The sequence below is a fragment of the Oncorhynchus gorbuscha genome, linkage group LG15 (assembly GCF_021184085.1).
Source record: "Oncorhynchus gorbuscha isolate QuinsamMale2020 ecotype Even-year linkage group LG15, OgorEven_v1.0, whole genome shotgun sequence".
NCBI classification, from domain to species: Eukaryota; Metazoa; Chordata; class Actinopteri; order Salmoniformes; family Salmonidae; genus Oncorhynchus; species Oncorhynchus gorbuscha.
In genome coordinates this window covers 33,151,622-33,169,847 of record NC_060187.1, presented here as the reverse complement: position 1 = coordinate 33,169,847, position 18,226 = coordinate 33,151,622, and the positions used below count along the sequence as shown (strand labels likewise).

The 18,226-nt window shown below is 40.5% G+C and overlaps 2 protein-coding genes and 1 pseudogene across 2 annotated transcripts; 1 reads left to right on the top strand and 2 right to left on the bottom strand.

Annotated features, from left to right (window-relative positions):
* The first annotated feature begins 1,516 nt into the window (after positions 1-1,516).
* LOC123997235 lies at positions 1,517-4,708 on the top strand (annotated as a pseudogene).
* A 777-nt stretch (positions 4,709-5,485) lies between these two features.
* Positions 5,486-9,731, bottom strand: LOC123997234 (spermatogenesis-associated protein 6-like). Its single transcript, XM_046301395.1, has 4 exons — positions 9,688-9,731; positions 7,685-7,778; positions 6,773-6,855; positions 5,486-6,517 (listed from the first exon to the last, which is right to left on the bottom strand). Exons 1-4 carry the CDS (start codon positions 9,729-9,731, stop codon positions 6,361-6,363), a joined length of 378 nt encoding a protein of 125 aa, XP_046157351.1. The 3' UTR covers positions 5,486-6,360.
* Positions 9,732-14,823: 5,092 nt separating this feature from the next.
* Positions 14,824-17,447, bottom strand: LOC123997233 (spermatogenesis-associated protein 6-like). Its single transcript, XM_046301394.1, has 6 exons — positions 17,276-17,447; positions 16,757-16,894; positions 16,590-16,638; positions 16,465-16,506; positions 15,204-15,328; positions 14,824-14,997 (listed from the first exon to the last, which is right to left on the bottom strand). The coding sequence occupies exons 1-6, from the start codon at positions 17,366-17,368 to the stop codon at positions 14,824-14,826; spliced, it is 621 nt and encodes a 206-aa protein (XP_046157350.1). The 5' UTR covers positions 17,369-17,447.
* Between the last annotated feature and the right edge of the window lie 779 nt (positions 17,448-18,226).

Below are 18,226 nucleotides of genomic sequence, written 5' to 3'. Positions count from 1 at the left end.
CTGCTAGCAAGGCATAATGATATGCTAGGCTATGATAAACTTACACAAATGCTTGTCTAGCGTTGGCTGTAAAGCATATTTTGAAAATCTGAGATGACAGGGTGATTAACAAAAGGCTAAGCTGTGTTCCAATATATTTCACTTGTGATTTTCATGAATAGGAAGATTTTCTAGGAAGATTTATGTCCGTTGCGTTATGCTAATTAGTGTCAGATGATGACAACGGTCCCCTTCACGGGATGGGGTGCCACTACAGATTAAAGATTCTAAAATATATTTTGATTCAACACTTGGTTACTACATGATTCTGAATTTGTTTCATAATTTGTTTCATAGTTATCAAATTTTGTCATATGTTTAGCAGATGTTATTGCGGGTGTAGGGAAATGCTTGTTTCTAGCTCCAACAGTGCAGTAACATCTGTCAATTTCACAACATACACAAATCAAAGTAAAGGAATGGAATTAAGAATATATAAATATTTGGACAAGCAATGTCAGAGTGGCATAGACTAAGGATAGAATACAGTATTTACATATGAGTAGTGAGAAATGTACAAAATGTAAAATGATTAAAGTGGCCAGTGATTTTAGTCTCTGTATATAGGGCAGACACCTCTGATGTGCTAGTGATGGCTATGTAACAGTCTGATGGCCTTGAGATTGAAAAACAGCTTTGGTCTCGGTCCCAGCTTTGACGCATCTGTACTGACCTCGCCTTCTGGATGATAGTGGGGTGAACAGGCAGTGGCTCGGGTGGTTGTTATCCTTGATTATCTTTTTGACCTTGTGACATCTGGTGCTGTAGGTGTCCTGGATGGCAGGTCGTTTGCCCCCGGTGATGTTTGGCCGTCCGCACCACCCTCTGGAGAGCCCTGCAGTTGCGGGTGGTGCAGTTTTGCCATACCAGGTGGTGAGACAGCCCGACAGGATGCTCAATTGTGCATCTGTAGAAGTTTTAGGTGCCAAAACGTTGTTTTCTTCAGACTCGTGAGGTTGATGCGCTGTTGCACCTTCACCACACTGTCTGTATGGGTGGACCATTTCAGATCGTCAGTGACGTGTAAGCCAAGGTACTTGAAGCTTTTCACCTGCTCCACCGAGGTCCCGTCTATGGATCGGGGCATGCTCCCTCTGCTGTTTCCTGAGGTCCACGATCAGCTCCTTTGTTTTGTTGTTGGGTGAGGGGTTATTTTCCTGGCACCACACTCCCAGGGCCCTCACCTCCCTGTAGGCTGTCGTGTCATTGTTGGTAATCAGGCCTACTACTGTTGTCTGCAAACTTGATGATTGAGTTGGAGGCGTGTGTGGCCACGCAGTCATGGGTGAAAAGGGAGTACAGGAGGGGGCTGAGCACAGGAGGGGGCCCCAGTGTTGAGGATCAGCAAAGTGGAGTTGTTTCCTACCTTCACCACCTGGGGGCGGCCTGCTAGGAAGTCCAGGATCCAGTTGCACAGGGTGGGTTTCAGACCCAGGGTGTTGAATGCTGAGCTATAGTCAATGAACATCATTCTTACATGGGTATGTATGCTTCTTGTCCAGATGGGACAGGGCACTGTGTTGGCGATTGCATTGTCTGTGGATCTTTTGGGGTGGTAAGCAAATTGAAGTGGGTCTAGGTTGTCAGGTAAGGTGGAGGTGATATGGTCCTCGACTAGTCTCTCAAAGCACTTCATGATGACAGAAGTGAGTGATACAAGGCGATAGTCGGCACCCCCTGTAGTAGTCGCACTGGATCCAACCGCAGATCCAGGGCAGTTCCACTTACCCGGCTAACAGCCAAGGCCCTGGATATACTAGTTGAGAAATCCCTATGCTAGTCAGATAAGGTGAGGTTACCTGAGTTTGCAGAGGATAGTGTGTCAGAGGACCATCAATTAGAGGACGCAATCAACGCTGATCCATACTGCTCCGTGATAGAAGTGGGTGAAGAAAAGATCATCCTTGAGGATCAGGATGTAGTGATTGATGAGCCAGAGCCCATCCAAGTTCCAAAATCTGCTCTGGAGCAAACTGGGAGTGTGCCAGTCTCTCAGGATGCAGAGGTCACTAGTGTTCAACAGGAGTCCGTTGAGACAACCGTCTGTGAAGAGCCAGAAAAGAATACCTCTGAGGCGGATGTCCCTGCTCAGCAAAACATCCTAAAAGATGAGAAAGTGATCCCAGCAGAGTCTGAAGTCAGAGTATCAGTCTGTGAGAGTGCTGATGCAGAGATGGCTGAGGCCCTCTGTGAGCCTGCAGTGGAATCAGAAGACCAGCAGAGGGAGCTGTCCACTGAGGATGCAGCAGATGCGGATGCCCCAGTGATAATAGAACAGGAGTCGATAACACCAGCTGATGCGCAAGTCTCTCTCGATCATACAGTAAAAGTAACGGCGTGTGAAAATGCAATGTCCCCTGTTATAGTGGTGTCTGAGGAAAAGGCCATAGATGTAAACCCCCACACAGGTCCTCCATCGGAGGTAGACAGCCAGGAATGTAAGGCAGTGCCTAGTGAGGAGACTATGGATGTGAGCAGCACAATAGTAACTGAAAATGAAAGGGCTGATCAAGATGAAGCCCCTCACACCACAGAGCCCATTTTGGTGACCTCTATCCAGAACCTGAAGGTCAGTGTATCTGACGCTGACAAGCTAGAGGAGCCCAGAGGACACGGTCATTATACAGAAATCTGGCGTGATCAGTTTACTGGAAAGCAGTGATGACAATAGCCAGCATTCTGAGGAGGAAGGGGATGGTCTTGATGGTGAAGAGGAAGCTGTCTGTATAGAGGATGCAGACCCATCCAGACGTCAAGCTGCTGCTGCTCAGGCCTCGGCTCCTGATGGCCTGTTTGTCATAGACACACCCTGTACTGTACTACGAGGATGAGAAGGAAAAGGAGGGGGACACTGCTGGTGACACGGAGGCCATTGGAGGGAGACTATGATAAAGATGCACAAGTCCTCTTCACAAGCAGAAATCCACAATTGTAAGTATCTGTTTTTTGTTGTTGTTCATGATCATGTCATCTGTGCATTTAAAAATGGCTGTAAGTTGACAGGGCTACACTGCCATTTTTAGTCTGAATGGATAGCAGGATTTTTTTTTTTTTTTTTCAAATCTCAAGCAATGGAGCTATTTACTCAAATATTGAATTGCAATGCCAAGCACGTATAAAGACTTTTCACATTCATTTTCATTAACATATCAAGAGCGAACCAGTTGGAGACTAGACAATGCTTCCTCTCCCGGGTAATTATTTGAGACAATCTGTTATAGGAAAGAGTTGTCCAGCCGCATTGACCCGGGCCTGAGATTGAAGGAGCTTGGGGGATTATACATCAATTTTGATGGCAGCAAATCAAAGACTGTCTCTAACTCCCTGAAAAAACTAAAGGAACAGAAGAGCCAAGATGAGGTAAATAACTTTCATTGATTTTGTTTTGAAGGTGATATATGGCGTAGAATTGATAATGAATTGTGCAGTTATGCAAGGCTGGGTAATTCAATAACGAGGAAGTTTTTCATGAATTTCAACCCCTTGACTGCCACGGATTTCTGCGTTTTTCAGATGTTCTGCTTCTACATTGTGATTTGTTTTTTTCTGTTGGCAGTTGATGAAGAAAAGTGTTATTGGCCCAGAGCTTGAGAAGAAAGATGCTGTGCCTCCATACAGGCTGTGAAACTGAAGCGCAAAGTGAATACAAGTCCATGTAACCTTGTTTATTAACCTTGTTTATTTATTATTTAGTGTGATACAAGGAGAAGTTATATTTTTAGTACATTTAGCAATTTTTGTTCACTCATTGACTGGCATATTTCCTCCTTGGCTTGCCATGTTCAGGAGAGGGACTTGACAACTGGAGCCAGGCGGTTTAACATGCGGGCTCCTGAAATGACAAGATTAATTAAAGGGCGAACTCAAAGCACTGAAAATGCATGGAGCAATGGACCCCAAGTGGTTTTACAAGAAGAACGATAGAGATGGATTCCCCAAGTATTTCCAGGTCAGTAATCATCTAACCCTCAACTGTGCTTGATTTTCCCAGTGCTCCATGTGTTGTGTTCAATGCTATGAGGGGAAAAACCTTGAGCAACTATTCTTCACTACTCTTAGCTAGAATTACTGTAAAGATTTACAATGTACTTTTTATTTTGGAACTATTTTAACCTTTTTGTGCTTGAATGTCTTTGTCCCACGTTGCTACAGTAGTAGAAAGCCCTGTGGACTTCTATCATTCCCGTGTCCTGAAGAAAGACCGGAAGAGAACCATGGTGGTGGAGTTGCTTGCTGATGCAGAGTTCAGACAGTAAGTTTCATTTGATCTTTGTCATGTACAGTATTAGTTCATATCATGTCTGAAACTGTTTTTGGCATAGTGTATGGAACAGCATAACAATTGACAATAAATATTTGATATGAACTACTTGAAGTGCTTATGCTTTCCCTTTAACCTCAACAGAAACACCAACAGATCATGACAGAAAAAGCAGCCATTGGTGCTGGCTGCTAGTTCACTTTCTGAACTTGAGACCATTATATGTTAATGCCTGAATGAAACCTGTTAAACACACAGTACCATTTTTAAAGTGTCTGAGAGTCGATGCATCTGTTAAATGTTTTATTAACATGAACAATGGATCAACAGATTTTATGACTTTGTAATTCAAAGGTTTTTTTTATCTTTATCACATTTTTGGGAAACAATAAAAGTACCTTACTGTGATTGTTTTATTTTTTGTATCATTTTAATTGAAAACAAATCTCTTCATAGCAATTTCTCAAGCAATAATTGTCAGACTACTCCCAGACAATCATAAGGGGGAGGGGGAAAATTGAAAACTAGCTGTTATTGGCAGAGGTTTGGAACTATCAACTAATTTGCTGCCTGGCAGGCCAAAACTCCATCCCACCAAAACGGTCTGAAATGTATTTTCAAACAGCACGCACTAAGGGCATTATCACAATTTAATTCCAAATGCAGTGTGGATATAAACTCAACAAAATAAACATGTAACAATTTCATAGATTTTTAATGAGTTAAATTAATAAGGCCCTAATCTATGGATTTCACATAACTGGATCCTTTAGCCACAGACACCGTTAACAAAAATGGGCCTCAGGATCTCGTCACGGTATTTTTGTGCATCTAAATTGCCATCAGCTTATGCCTGCCCATACCATAATATCACTGCTACCATGGGGCACTCCTCAATGTTGACGTTAGCTGGACATATTCTCTAAAAATGACATTGGAGACAACTTACGGTAGAGAAATTAACAAATTCTCTGGCAGCAGCTCTGGTGGACATTCCTGTAGTCAGCATGCCAATTGCACGCTCCCTCAACTTGAGACATCTGTGGCATTGTTGTGACAACTCCATTATAGTGGCCTTTTGTCCCCAGTGTAATGATCATGCTGTTTAGTCATCTGCTGGATGGCTTATCTTGGCAAAGGAGAAATGCTTAACATTTGAAAGAAACAAGCTTTTTGTGCATATGGAACGTCTCAGGGATCTTTAATTTCAGCTCATGAAACATGGGACCAACACTTTACATGTTGCATTTTTGTTCAATATATGAAACATGTTTGACTGCACTGGGCCTTTTTAAATTAATGGCCATAAACAATGGAAATCAAGATTTCAAATATTATGCATAGGCACCATTGCTATACTTGTTAGGAGTTTCCCCATTTAGTATACTTAAATCAAGATGAAGAGGCTTTGGACTGAAGTGCCAAGAAACACTGCTTGGGAACTATTCATACTTTTCCCTGACATATCCAATATGAATTGATATTTTAGGATGAACGGACATACTTAGTTCAAGCACTAATTTTCAACTTTCCAATGATTTATTGAACAAAACCACCATTGGTCAACTGTACTTTATCTTCATCCTGATAAGCCAATTGAGTTGAATGGGCTGATTTGTGCCCAAATGGACTGTTTTACAAAAGCTATTCTCTGCAACCCTTTCCATTATGTGTACATTTGCTGGAACATGAAAGAGATTTTTTTTTTATCTGAGGGTACAAATCCACATAAAGAGATCAAATGAATTAACATCTGCTCAACCAGTTTCTACCCAGAGAATGAGTACACCAAATCCACAAGATGGACAGGAAAGACATTTTGAAAAAGTACAGTCATTATCTGTTTAGATAAACATTCTTAGTACAAAAATATGGAAAATTGTAATTAGTGCACACATGTAACCCTATAAATGAGCTAAAAATCAGTGTAACCAGGGCACATATGACAAAGCGTTGGTTATGGTATAGCACAGGGTCAGTGTTCCTTCATCTTAGCAATTAAGTACCACCAGTCATAATTGGAACCCAGCCAGGTGTCTGAAGCAATAATAGTGTAGGTCTCAGGTGGTGCTCAAGGCCCTCCTGTACATGTTCTTGTAGATGAGTCCCAGACTGTCCTCAAACACAGCCCTGTGGGGTTTCCCTGTGTAGCTGGCAACCTGCCTGCTCCAGAATGTCCCATTGTCCAGGTGGACAGATGTCTCTCCAGGAGTGTCCCTGCAGCGGGAGGACATCAGAAAAGGCCTCAGGTTAAGAACATTAATGCTACAGTACAGGTCATTAATGCACATCGTTCTAATTATTGTTTGAAGATAACTAAACGTACAAATAATCCTGGAGTAATTGCTACATAAATATATATTGTTAAAACAGCGGAAAGATGGTCTGTGGGAAAACTTTCTGGTTATTATGATGATGAAGATGTCAGTGATTAGGTGTTTCAAAGTATTATGACAGGCCTAGAGTGTGTACCTGTCCTGGAAAGCCTGGCTGTCACATAAAGAGTCTTCACAGGAGAGAGGAGGCCCCCGCTTAGCCGAACACCCATCCTCGTCCTGAAAATATACAAATATTTTGTATGTTACAATTATTGAGCATTACTGAAAAAATTAAATAATTATGCACTCCAAGTGTGTGACGTGACATTAGCGAATCAATTAATTGCACAAACTCCCAAAATATAGCACTGTTTACTATAATTCAAAATATCCTATTTAAAGTCGAGCTCTTTTAGTTGTTTGATTTCATTCTCTTAAGTAAATCCCCCTCAGTGTTTCCTTTTCATTATGTGTGGATTAAGCATCTCTTCCTCTTGAAGCTCTGCTTCAGTCATGTAGCTGTTGGCACCATGCTGAGGCTCCTTGGTACCTTCTCTATTTTTGTGCTGGAGAAGATGAGCCCTTAACAGAAGCTTACTGCCTGAAGATCTCCCACCCACAGAACCCCGTCTCCCTTTTATTTCATAGCCGCTTTCAGACAGCTTTAGGGTAATTAAACAGATTTCCCTTTGGTTTCGCCATCAGGATATTTCAAACAGCAAAGGGTGGGAAGTGATACGTCTTATTAACAACACCTGCCAACTCGACAGCTTTTCCCATTTGAGGTAAACCGAGCCGAACAGGTATTTCAAGGCTTTAAATTTAAATGAAAATGGGGAACAAAAATGTAGAGGTGAGAGGAAGTTCAGCTCACCAAATGAGTAAAATCAAAGTGTGCCTGGACAAAGATGTAGTGCAAAACTAATGTACCATAACATGCAAATTAATCTTCATAACCAACAGAAGTGTTCCAAGCTCCATATTATAAATGCGTCTTAGGCATTGATCTGTCAATATCAGTAGGGGCCTATGCTTTGTCTGTCCTAAAAGGTCATACATTACTCACAAAGTGTAGTTTCCTGTCAGTAGAATGGGTGTGGAGAATCTTCTGGACTCGACTGTGGATCTCCTTAGACGGACTGGACTCACTACTATGGAACCTAGAATAATGACATCACAGTCACATCCCCGTCACACAACAAAGTATGTAACATTATGGGTAAGCAGGAAACCAAATCAAAATGTATCTACAATATTTAACTCAAAAAAACAAACGTAATCTATGTATTCTGAACAGCACTCATTTTCTCCACTAGTCTGTGCTGTACGCCAAGTCCTGGGATAAAAATATCAGTGGATATAAAACATGTAGACAAAAGACATACCGCAAAAAAAGAAGCTAAAATGTACCCATTGTAGCATGTAGGTAACTACTCTATATTATTGAGGCTTTGAATGTTTCACATTTCTTTGAATTCAACTCTTCTAAAAGAGTGTTATTGGATTCTGTGTTCTGATCCTAAACAGTGGTATGTCAACAGTTAGAATACTGTCTATTAGTCTAGGGACAGACTTATTTTTTTAGCACAACATAAAAGTATTGCTGTCCGTAACTGGAAAAGGGGCAATATAAAATAAGAGGCTTACAAAAGACAAATACTTCTAAGTTCGGTATTACTTCCAATTCACATCTGATTGGTAAGGGAGACGTGCCATTTGGTGCTGCTTTTATCTTTAAACAGCTAAATGTAGTCGCTGCTTCAGACAGATAGTCATAAAGGACAAACCATCACAACATAAATAGACTGAGGGCGGAGGGCAAAGTTGATGTAAGGATCTATCATTTGCTTTTCCATCAAAGACTTCCACAAGACGTGCTCCTTCTCCAGTTGTCAGAATCTACAAAACCCAGCTTAATCTCCAGCACTGTGACTTCTGTCGCGTTTTCAATTGAGGGAAGCATCATTCATTTCCTACAATTTACTTTCCAGTTTAAAATTGCCTATTGATTTTAATGTTTACTTATGAACTGAAAAAAGGGAGGTGGCGTAACAAACAACCAAACATTTGTTGGTTTTAGCTCGCAGCTGTTCAGATCAATGACAGGGTCTCTCAGAATTTATTAAAGTGTGCGTCAGGTCAAATGCATTCGGCCTTGCTGAAACACAATCAATACCATTTTCCCTTGTTTTCTCAGGGATCCTTTTTTTCTTTTAAGTAATGAACAAACATGACAAGACATCAGATCCTGTCATTTGACAGAGGGGGATATTCATCTTGGCTGTGGAGTGTTATCAAAATAAAGATTACAAGTACAAAGTCTGCTGTATCTGGCCAGGTTCTCATGAGGTCCAAATTGTCAATACCATATAATTGGAAATAATTTTGCACGCCCAATTTTTCAGTTTTTGATTTGTTAAAAAAGTTTGAAATATCCAATAAATGTCGTTCCACTTCATGATTGTTTCCCACTTGTTGATTCTTCACAAAAAAATACAGTTTTATATCTTTATGTTTGAAGCCTGAAATGTGGCAAAAGGTCGCAAAGTTCAAGGGGGCCGAATACTTTCGCAAATACAGGTGTGCCAAGCTTGTAGCGTCATACCCAAGAAGACTCGAGGCTGTAATCACTGCCAAAGGTGCTTCAACTAAGTACTGAGTAAAGGGTCTGAATACTTATGTAAATGTATTCAGAAAATACCTAATCTGTTGTGACTGAATTGAGGGGTCCTTTCAGTTCAGTAGCCTAACTTTTATGTATATAACTGCATATGACTGTCAGTTAAACTTCTTTTAAGGGGAACTGCGTGGTTCTGGTACCAACCAACATTTTTTGCATCTGATTCGATCAATGGATACTGTAGATCGAAATGGCTTACCGCCTGGCCCTGGTTCCCACGGACACGTAGGATGTGAAATCTGAAACCACTTCAAACTGGGATTTTCATACCATTTCATTGGTTCTTCCGACTGTAATCAACTCCTGTACATCACAGCCACGGACAAAGCACAATCTTTATATCGCAGCACAACAGGAGAGAGTGGCCAGCAGCATACCACCCTGCATACCACTGCTGGTTTGCCTCGGAAGCTAGGGTAGTGATTGGGGACATTGCCCTGTGTAGGATGCAGTCTTTCGGCTGGGACTTTAAACAGGTGTCCTGTCTCTCTGTGGTCACTAAAGATCCCATGGCACTTTTCGCAAGAGTAGGGGTGTTAACCCCGGTGTCCTGGCTAAATTCCCAATCTGGCCCTCATACCATAATGGCCACCTAATCATCCCCAGCTTCCAATTGGCTCAATCATCCCCCCCCCTCCTCTCCCTTGTAACTATTCCACAGGTTGTTGCTGTAAATGAGAATGTGTTCTCAGTCAACTTACCTGGTAAAAATAAAGGGTTAATAATAAAAAGTGGTTTCATCAGTAATTAATAGATTTTAAACAAAACACTTTCCGTTTGTCATAGATTAATATGAGACGAAAGGCGAGTTCCTAACGAGTTCAGGAAGCCAATCAAGAGTTCTGTGAGACGTTCACAGTGAAGGGGGCAGATGTTTTGATCAAGAAAGACCTTTTGAAAATATGCCCATTTTCTCCAACACTAAACATAAATGTATTTTACAGTTATAAGGTGAAATCTTAGTCATTTTATCACTTGACTATGCTATATGTAGAAAGCTTGTCATTTCAAGCCTTACAGTTTTGTTGAATAGGAAATACATTAAAAAATTCATATTTTACTGCATACTTGAGCCCGTGTCCTCAAAAGTGACCACCAATTTATAACTTTTTTAAACCAGAAAGGTAAGATTTTAACCTTTGAGTATGCAGCATTACTAGTTATTGTTTATGGCCCTCTAATGATAAATAAGTTATTTTGGGGATTACGTAGATTACATTTAGTTACATTTAACTGGTTAACAACTGCACACAGTGTGGGAGACAGCTGCTCAGGCCAACGAGAGGTAGGCCTATCCCTGTTCTAATAGGCTATTTGTACATCTGCACGACACCTTCAGCATTCAGATGCTTGTAAAATGTCTTTCGCAATGTCAAAGCATAGGCTTTAGTAGTTGAGTGACCTCCAATGTAATTTGCTGGGTCAATGTTACCAAATGCCCTGTAGAAAATAGGATTTTAGCCTACCGGAGTGGACACAACTAACATCCAGCTGCTGATTGAAAACCCCAATCATTCAGATTTTATTTAGATTGTTCACCATAAGTAAATAGTTTGTCATTTTGCTTTAAAACAGTCAGTATATATTTGGTCATTTTTACATGAACAGAGTAATTTCATAAAGGTAAGCAATCATTTTTGTGAGCTGCGCATGGTCACATTCATTATCAGAGTTGGAGAAGCTCTCCTTAAAGTTCCAAACCATTCACTTTTGAGACTGGGTAAAAAAAAAGCTGCATTATATTGAATGCCATGCTACTTTCGAAAGATAATTACTGACACAGCACCTAGCTCAAAACAATTTGAATCTGCAAAACTGACAAGTTAATCAGTAGGTGATGGTGATTTCAGATAAAGTGGGGGGACAAAAAGCATAAATAGCTTATTATTAGAAAAAAATGTGATTCCCTCCATTAAAACTATGCAACGTAAATAACACCTCTGTGCTTGGATATCACCTTGGTTGCAAAATGTCTTCAATGATTCTAATGGTTGCTAGCAACATAATTCTGAGAAGCAATATCTTAGTTTCGGTGGACAATGCCCAGATAAATAAGTAATTTATGTTATTTGATGGCCAGCTTCAGACTAATAATAGCATTACATGGTTGTATAATAAATATAATAAAAATGCTAATTGGGACATCCTGGCATATTAACACATTTTTAGGAAATGGAATAAATATATCCTGATTGAGATTGCCATTTGGAGTGGACCGATAATGAAATGAAACTAAGTCGTTTTTTCCCAATTATTTTCTCTCTTTTTTGGTTAAACACAAAAAGCCCATTTTCCACCATGAGTTGTGCTTGTCTGATATGATTAGTGGGCCTGGTGGTATTGGTAATGGGTGATAAAGCAGGGTGTCCTTGAAACAACAACGCCTGAACCACAAGTAGCGTATAAAACAAGAAACGAGACCCATTCAAACGGATGCAAATCATGTCGAGAAAACCCATTTAAAAAGAATGCCATGTCAAGTCCACACCGTGAGACTTCACAAAGAGTGACATGCACACAAACACAGACAAAAAAAGGAGTGACAACAGTGGAAATAGACAAGACAGCTGTCTGAGAGACTAGATACAAGAGACAGAGGGAGAAGAGAATTACTAAATTCTCCATTACAGGGCAAGACATTTTAAAGGGTTCCTATTGTAAAAGTGGAAAAGAGGAGCCTTAGTGCATTGCTCAACCTGCCAGGGTAATGAGAATCCTGAGTATCCATTAGCGTCATATGAAGAAAGGCTAAAGGCAGCATCAATGATGCTTCTCCCTATCACTTTACTCTGATTCACATCTCCTTGGGGGTCACGACAGAATACCTACACCCATCCAAATCCAGCCATTTTGTCAATAATGCCCATTAAAATAAATGGCTCTGGTAACAGCACCTGGAGAACGGTCCTACATTTCACAACACTGACTTGATAGATAATACTCAAAGGCCTGAGGTTTGTAATTTGTTATTGGAACAATAAAAAAAAAAATCTATTTTTTGGTCTGATTCTGCAGGGGCTTTTAAGTTCTCAGGGAAAATGGATGACTACCTTGCTCTCGCTCTCCTGCAGTCTGTCTGCCAAATACCCCTTTAAAGTATAGCCATCAGAGCGGATTACACTAGAAAAATTGATAGCACCCGTTATGAAACACAAATCCTGAAAGGAGCTGCAAATCTTCAGTTTGAAAAGTAAATGGAAATATTATGCAACTGAGCACAACTTGCCCTTTAAATTCAACGGACACAGTGAGGAGAAGTCAGGTGAGAACAACGGATACGAACGCTGATTGACTGGCTGTTCCTCTAAACAAAGCACAAAGACACCAGAAACCGGGCCTGGATATCAATTCCACTGATCTGCTTCTCTATAATTAACTTCACAAGGAGAGGATACCTTAAAATGTGCTGCTAAACTACCGGGATGTCAGTAGCCATGGCAACAAAATAGGTATATGGTGGAAAGTGACTAGAATAATAGAAAAATAAATTCTGTAGAAATCCAGAAATAATTTGTCAATGTCAAACTAGGGTGATCATTGAGCTCTTATATGTGCCACGATCAACCTCTGCCTTTAGCTGTTAAAGGTACCAATGTTAATATAGTAGCACTATACAGTATTAGCCTGTTTTTGTATTTCATCAAGGACATACAAATCTGAATGATAACATGTAAAACAATTTACATATCATTTAACTGTCTACAAGACAAGAGTATTGACGAGTGTTAGGATAATTGATACATGTTTATACATGTTCAGCTCACAAAATGTGGAGCCTACCGTACAATACAATATAGGCTGTAAACCTAAACTGACTTCACAAAATATGTTAGGTAGTACTCCCACTGTTAAGTAAGCCTATAGTGAATCAATTCTTGTGTACTTTTGAAACAATTCAAAAGTACACAAGAGCAAAGATAATGGGACAAACAGTGGGGCAAAAAAGTATTTAGTCAGCCACCAATTGTGCAAGTTCTCCCACTTAAAAAGATGAGACCTGTAATTTTCATCATAGGTACACTTCAACTATGACAGATAAAAATTACAAAAAATCCAGAAAATCACATTGTAGGATTTTTAATGAATGTATTTGCAAATTATGGTGGAAAATAAGTATTTGATCAATAACAAAAGTTTCTCAATACATTGTTATATACCCTTTGTGGGCAATGACAGAGGACAAACATTTTCTGTAAGTCTTCACAAGGTTTTAACACACTGTTGCTCGTATTTTGGCCCATTCCTCCATGCAGATCTCCTGTAGAGCAGTGATGTTTTGGGGCTGTTGCTGGGCAACACGGACTTTCAACTCCCGCCAAAGATTTTCTATGGGGTTGTGATCTGGAGACTGGCTAGGCCACTCCAGGACCTTGAAATGCTTCTTACGAAGCCAATCCTTCGTTGCCCGGGCAGTGTGTTTGGGATCATGGTCATGCTGAAAGTCCCAGCCACGTTTCATCTTCAATGCCCTTGCTGATGGAAGGAGGTTTTCACTCAAAATCTCACGATACATGGCCCCATTCATTCTTTCCTTTACACGGATCAGTCGTCCTGGTACCTTTGCAGAAAAACAGCCCCAAAGCATGATGTTTCCACCCCCATGCTTCAGGGTAGGTATGGTGTTCTTTGGATGCAACTCAGCATTCATTGTCCTCCAAACACAACGAGATGAGTTTTTACCAAAAAGTTATATTTTGGTTTCATCTGACCATATGACATTCTCCCAATCTTTTTCTGGATCATCCAAATGCTCTCTAGCAAACTTCAGACGGGCTTGGACATGTACTGGCTTAAGCAGGGGGACACGTTCTGGGATTTTTGCTCAACGTTCTTGTGATCATTTTGACCCCACGGGGTGAGATCTTGCGTGGAGCCCCAGATCGAGGGAGATTATCAGTGGTCTTGTATGTCTTCCATTTCCTAATAATTGCTCCCACAGTTGATTTCTTCAAACCAAGCTGCTTACCTATTGCAGATTCAGTCTTCCCAGCCTGGTGCAGGTCTACAATTTTGTTTCTGGTGTCCTTTGACAGCTCTTTGGTCTTGGCCATAGTGGAGTTTGGAGTGTGACTGTTTGAGGTTGTGGACAGTTGTATTTTATACTGATAACAAGTTCAAACAGGTGCCATTAATACAGGTAACGTGTGGAGGACAGAGGAGCCTCTCAAAGAAGAAGTTACAGGTCTGTGAGAGCCAGATATCTTGCTTGTTTGTAGGTGACCAAATACTTATTTTCCACCATAATTTGCAAATAAATTCATTAAAAAATCCTACAATGTGATTTTCTGGATTTGTTTTCTAATTTTGTCTGTCATAGTTGAAGTGTACCTATGATGAAAATTTCAGGCCTCTCATCTTTTTAAGTGGGAGAACTTGCACAATTGGTGGCTGACTAAATACTTTTTTTGCCCCACTGTATGCTATAAGACGTGCTTTAAAACCAAATAACCATTTAGATCACTGTCTCGTCTGGAAATGAGAAACCCTCATCTCCTTCCTCTTTATTAACTATGGCTGTCTGGGTATCATTCAAATCTCTCAGCTGAACACAATTCATTGTGAACACGGAAACACTGGGTGTGATGAGGGCAGTAAGGAGAGGACACACTTACAGGGGAGGCAGGCTGAGGCTGGCTATCTTTCCCATCACATTCCTCAATGACAGACATGGTTGCAAACTCCACTTTAGGAGAGATTCCCTGAGGGGACAGTAGAAAACAAAAGCCTTTAACAAGGAGCTGGAAACCCAACCAGAGAGTGACTTCAGATAACACATCGCTTGCAAGATCAATTTGCAAACACAAAATCTACAATCATTGCATTCTCAAGAAAACAAAATGAAAGAAAATTGGCTTTGGATATGTTTAACATATGACAAAGCATGTGGAGGAGGTGGTGCACCCACAGGGAAACAGATAGATCTCCTCATCAGCATCTCTCTCTCAGGACCATCGGCTCTAGGTGTCAGCTTGGGGCCTGGATAGAGGAATTCTCTGGTCTTCTCTTCAATAGTGGCCAAAATATCCCCCTCTAAAACCACAGAGCAATATATAGCTTAAAGTAATACTCCACACAAAAAATATTAGTCCATTGTTGATATAGTCCCAAAATGTTTTGCATGTCAGCAAGCAAGTTTTAAAGATATAACTTTCAAAATACAGACAGTATGATGCAGTGTTTTGCATCATATGATGCATCATACCGGCTGTATTTCGAAAGTTACATATCTTCAAAATGTGATTGCTGACATGCAAAACATTTTGGGACTATATCAACAATGGACTAATGAAAGAAATACAAAAAGATATGCTGAACAAAAAGGTAAAGGCAACACGCAACCATTTCAAAGATTTTGCTGAGTTACAGTTCATATAAGGAAATCAGTCAATTGAAATAAATTCATTAGGCCCTAATCTATGTATTCCACATGACTGGGCTGGGGCGCAACCATTGGTGGGCATAGACCCACCCACTGGGGAACCAGGCCCACCCAATCAGAATGAACACCCCGCCCCAACCCCTCAGGCAATCCTGCAGGTGAACAAGACAGATTTGGAGGTCATGGGCTGGTGTGGTTACACGTGATCTACACCTGTGTAATGATCATGCGGTTTAATCAGTTTCTTCATATGCCACACCTGTCAGGTGGATGGATTATTTTGACAAAGGATAAAATATTCACTAACGAAGATGTAAACAAATTTGTACACAAAATTTGAGAGAAATAAGCTTTTTGTGCATATGGAACATTTCTGGGATCTTTTATTTCAGGTCATGAAACCAGCACTTTACATGTTGCGTTTATATTTTGGTTTAGTGTAGTTTTTGGTATTTGTTTCATTAGTACATTGTTCTATGTACTGTATAGCCATGCTAATTTACAACAGGGAATATACACAGAGTATACCAAACATTAGGAACACCTAATATTGAGTTGCCCTCAGAACTGCCTCAATTCGTCAGGCATGAACTCTACAAGGTGCCGGAAGCATTCCGCAGGCGGTCTTAATGTTTTGTTTACTCAGCGTAGGTAGTGTGAAAAAAACAAGTCAAGAGATGATTTGTAAATAGGTTACTTTTAGAAATTATGAAATGCATGTCCCTATCATGCTTAAAAACCATGAACTGTTAAGACATTTCATTTTTTTCATTCTGGAAAGTCCTACCTGGAGGCACAAGCTGAATCAGTTCAAAGGATGTTGTGTCAGCTATGGAAAGACAACAGAGACATAAGATATTTTATGTTATAAAATTATATCACAAAACGGCTCAGAAATGAGAAAATGACTACCTTCAAGGAGGTCCACAATGTGACCTGGGTCAGCAGCTCCTGTGAACATCTTCAGATGGAGATAAAGAACATACGAAAGCAAGTTTGATGGTGACAACATGATTGTTTTGTGTTGCTGTAAGCAATGTTGTGGGTCGGGGTATAGTATGTGTTTCTATCCTTCTTACCTTCACAAATACCATGTTCTCATGGAATAGAAGAGGGAAGGCAGGCGGCAGACAGAGAGTCTTCTTGAACTGTCCCATGACGCAGACACTCAGGTATATGTCTTCCTTATTAGGTAACACAACCCCTGGACAAGTAATCTGTAATCAAACAAATAAATTGTAGATCACTACTGGGCTAGATAGCAATTGCTTACTTTGTGCAAATAATTGCTACCGTAGCTATTATTAGCTAACGTTAAAAGACAAATCCAACAATGGGCTGGCAAGCCTAACGTTATTGATCTAGCTATTTTGCTTGGGGGACCACTTTTGTGCACAGTGGGAGCAGTTGGCTGCAGTAGTTTTAGGCGTTTGTGTGTGTATATTGATGGTTGGAAGATGGATAGCAAGCTAACGTTTGCTAGCGAAGATTGAGTGTGCGGTTTGGGTTAGCTTAGCTAGCTCATTTGCGAATATAGTATTAGCATTATGGATCAAGTAAAAACTTAGTGAGAGAAAATAACATCAGGTTGTACTTACAGCTTGGATTTTAATTTGCACGGTGCATTTCAGAGCTTTCTGAGACATTTTAGAGGAGGAGAGCTTCTTCTTTTGAGGTGTCAAACCACCCATTTTCAAACTTCGTTGTCATAGCTGCCAAACACTAACAGGGAGCGGAGAGATTCTTCTTCTTCTTCTTCTTCTTTGGGATTTAAAGGCGGTTAGCATACAATATGTTGCATTACTGCCATCAACGGAAGTATAATATACACCCATTATACTTTCTGATACAAAATGGGAAAAGCAAAAACTAAAATGAACATAAAAATGTACAGTACCAGTCAAAAGTTTGGACACACCTACTCATTCAAGGGTTTTTCTTTATTTTTACTATTTCTACTCATTTTTTTTGCATACTCGTGGCATTCTCTCAACCAGCACCACCTGAAATGCTTTTCCAACTGGCTCCTGAGTGGTGCAGTGGTTTTACGTAATTGCATGAGGTGTCACTACAGTTCCTGGTTCAAATCCAGGCTAGATCACATCTGGATGTGATCTGGAGTCCCAAAGGGCGGTGCACAATTGGCTCAGTGTTGCTGTGATATGCTGTCATTGTAAATAAGAATTTGTTTTTAACTGACTTGCCTAACTAAATATTATTTTTTAAACAGTCTTGAAGGAGTTCCCACATATGCTGCTTTTCCTTCACTCTGCGGTCCAACTCATCCCAAACCATCTCAATGGGGTTGAGGAGGCCAGGTCATCTGATGCAGCACTCCACCACTCTCCTTCTTTGTCAACTAGCCCTTACACTGCATGGGGGTGTGTTGGGTCATTGTCCTGTTGAAAAACAAATTATAGTCCCACTAAGCGCAAACCAGATCGGATGATGTGTCACTGAAGAATGCTGTGGTAGCCATGCTGGTTAAGTGTGCCTTGAATTTGAAATAAATCACAGACTGTGTCACCAGCAATGCACCCCCACACCAT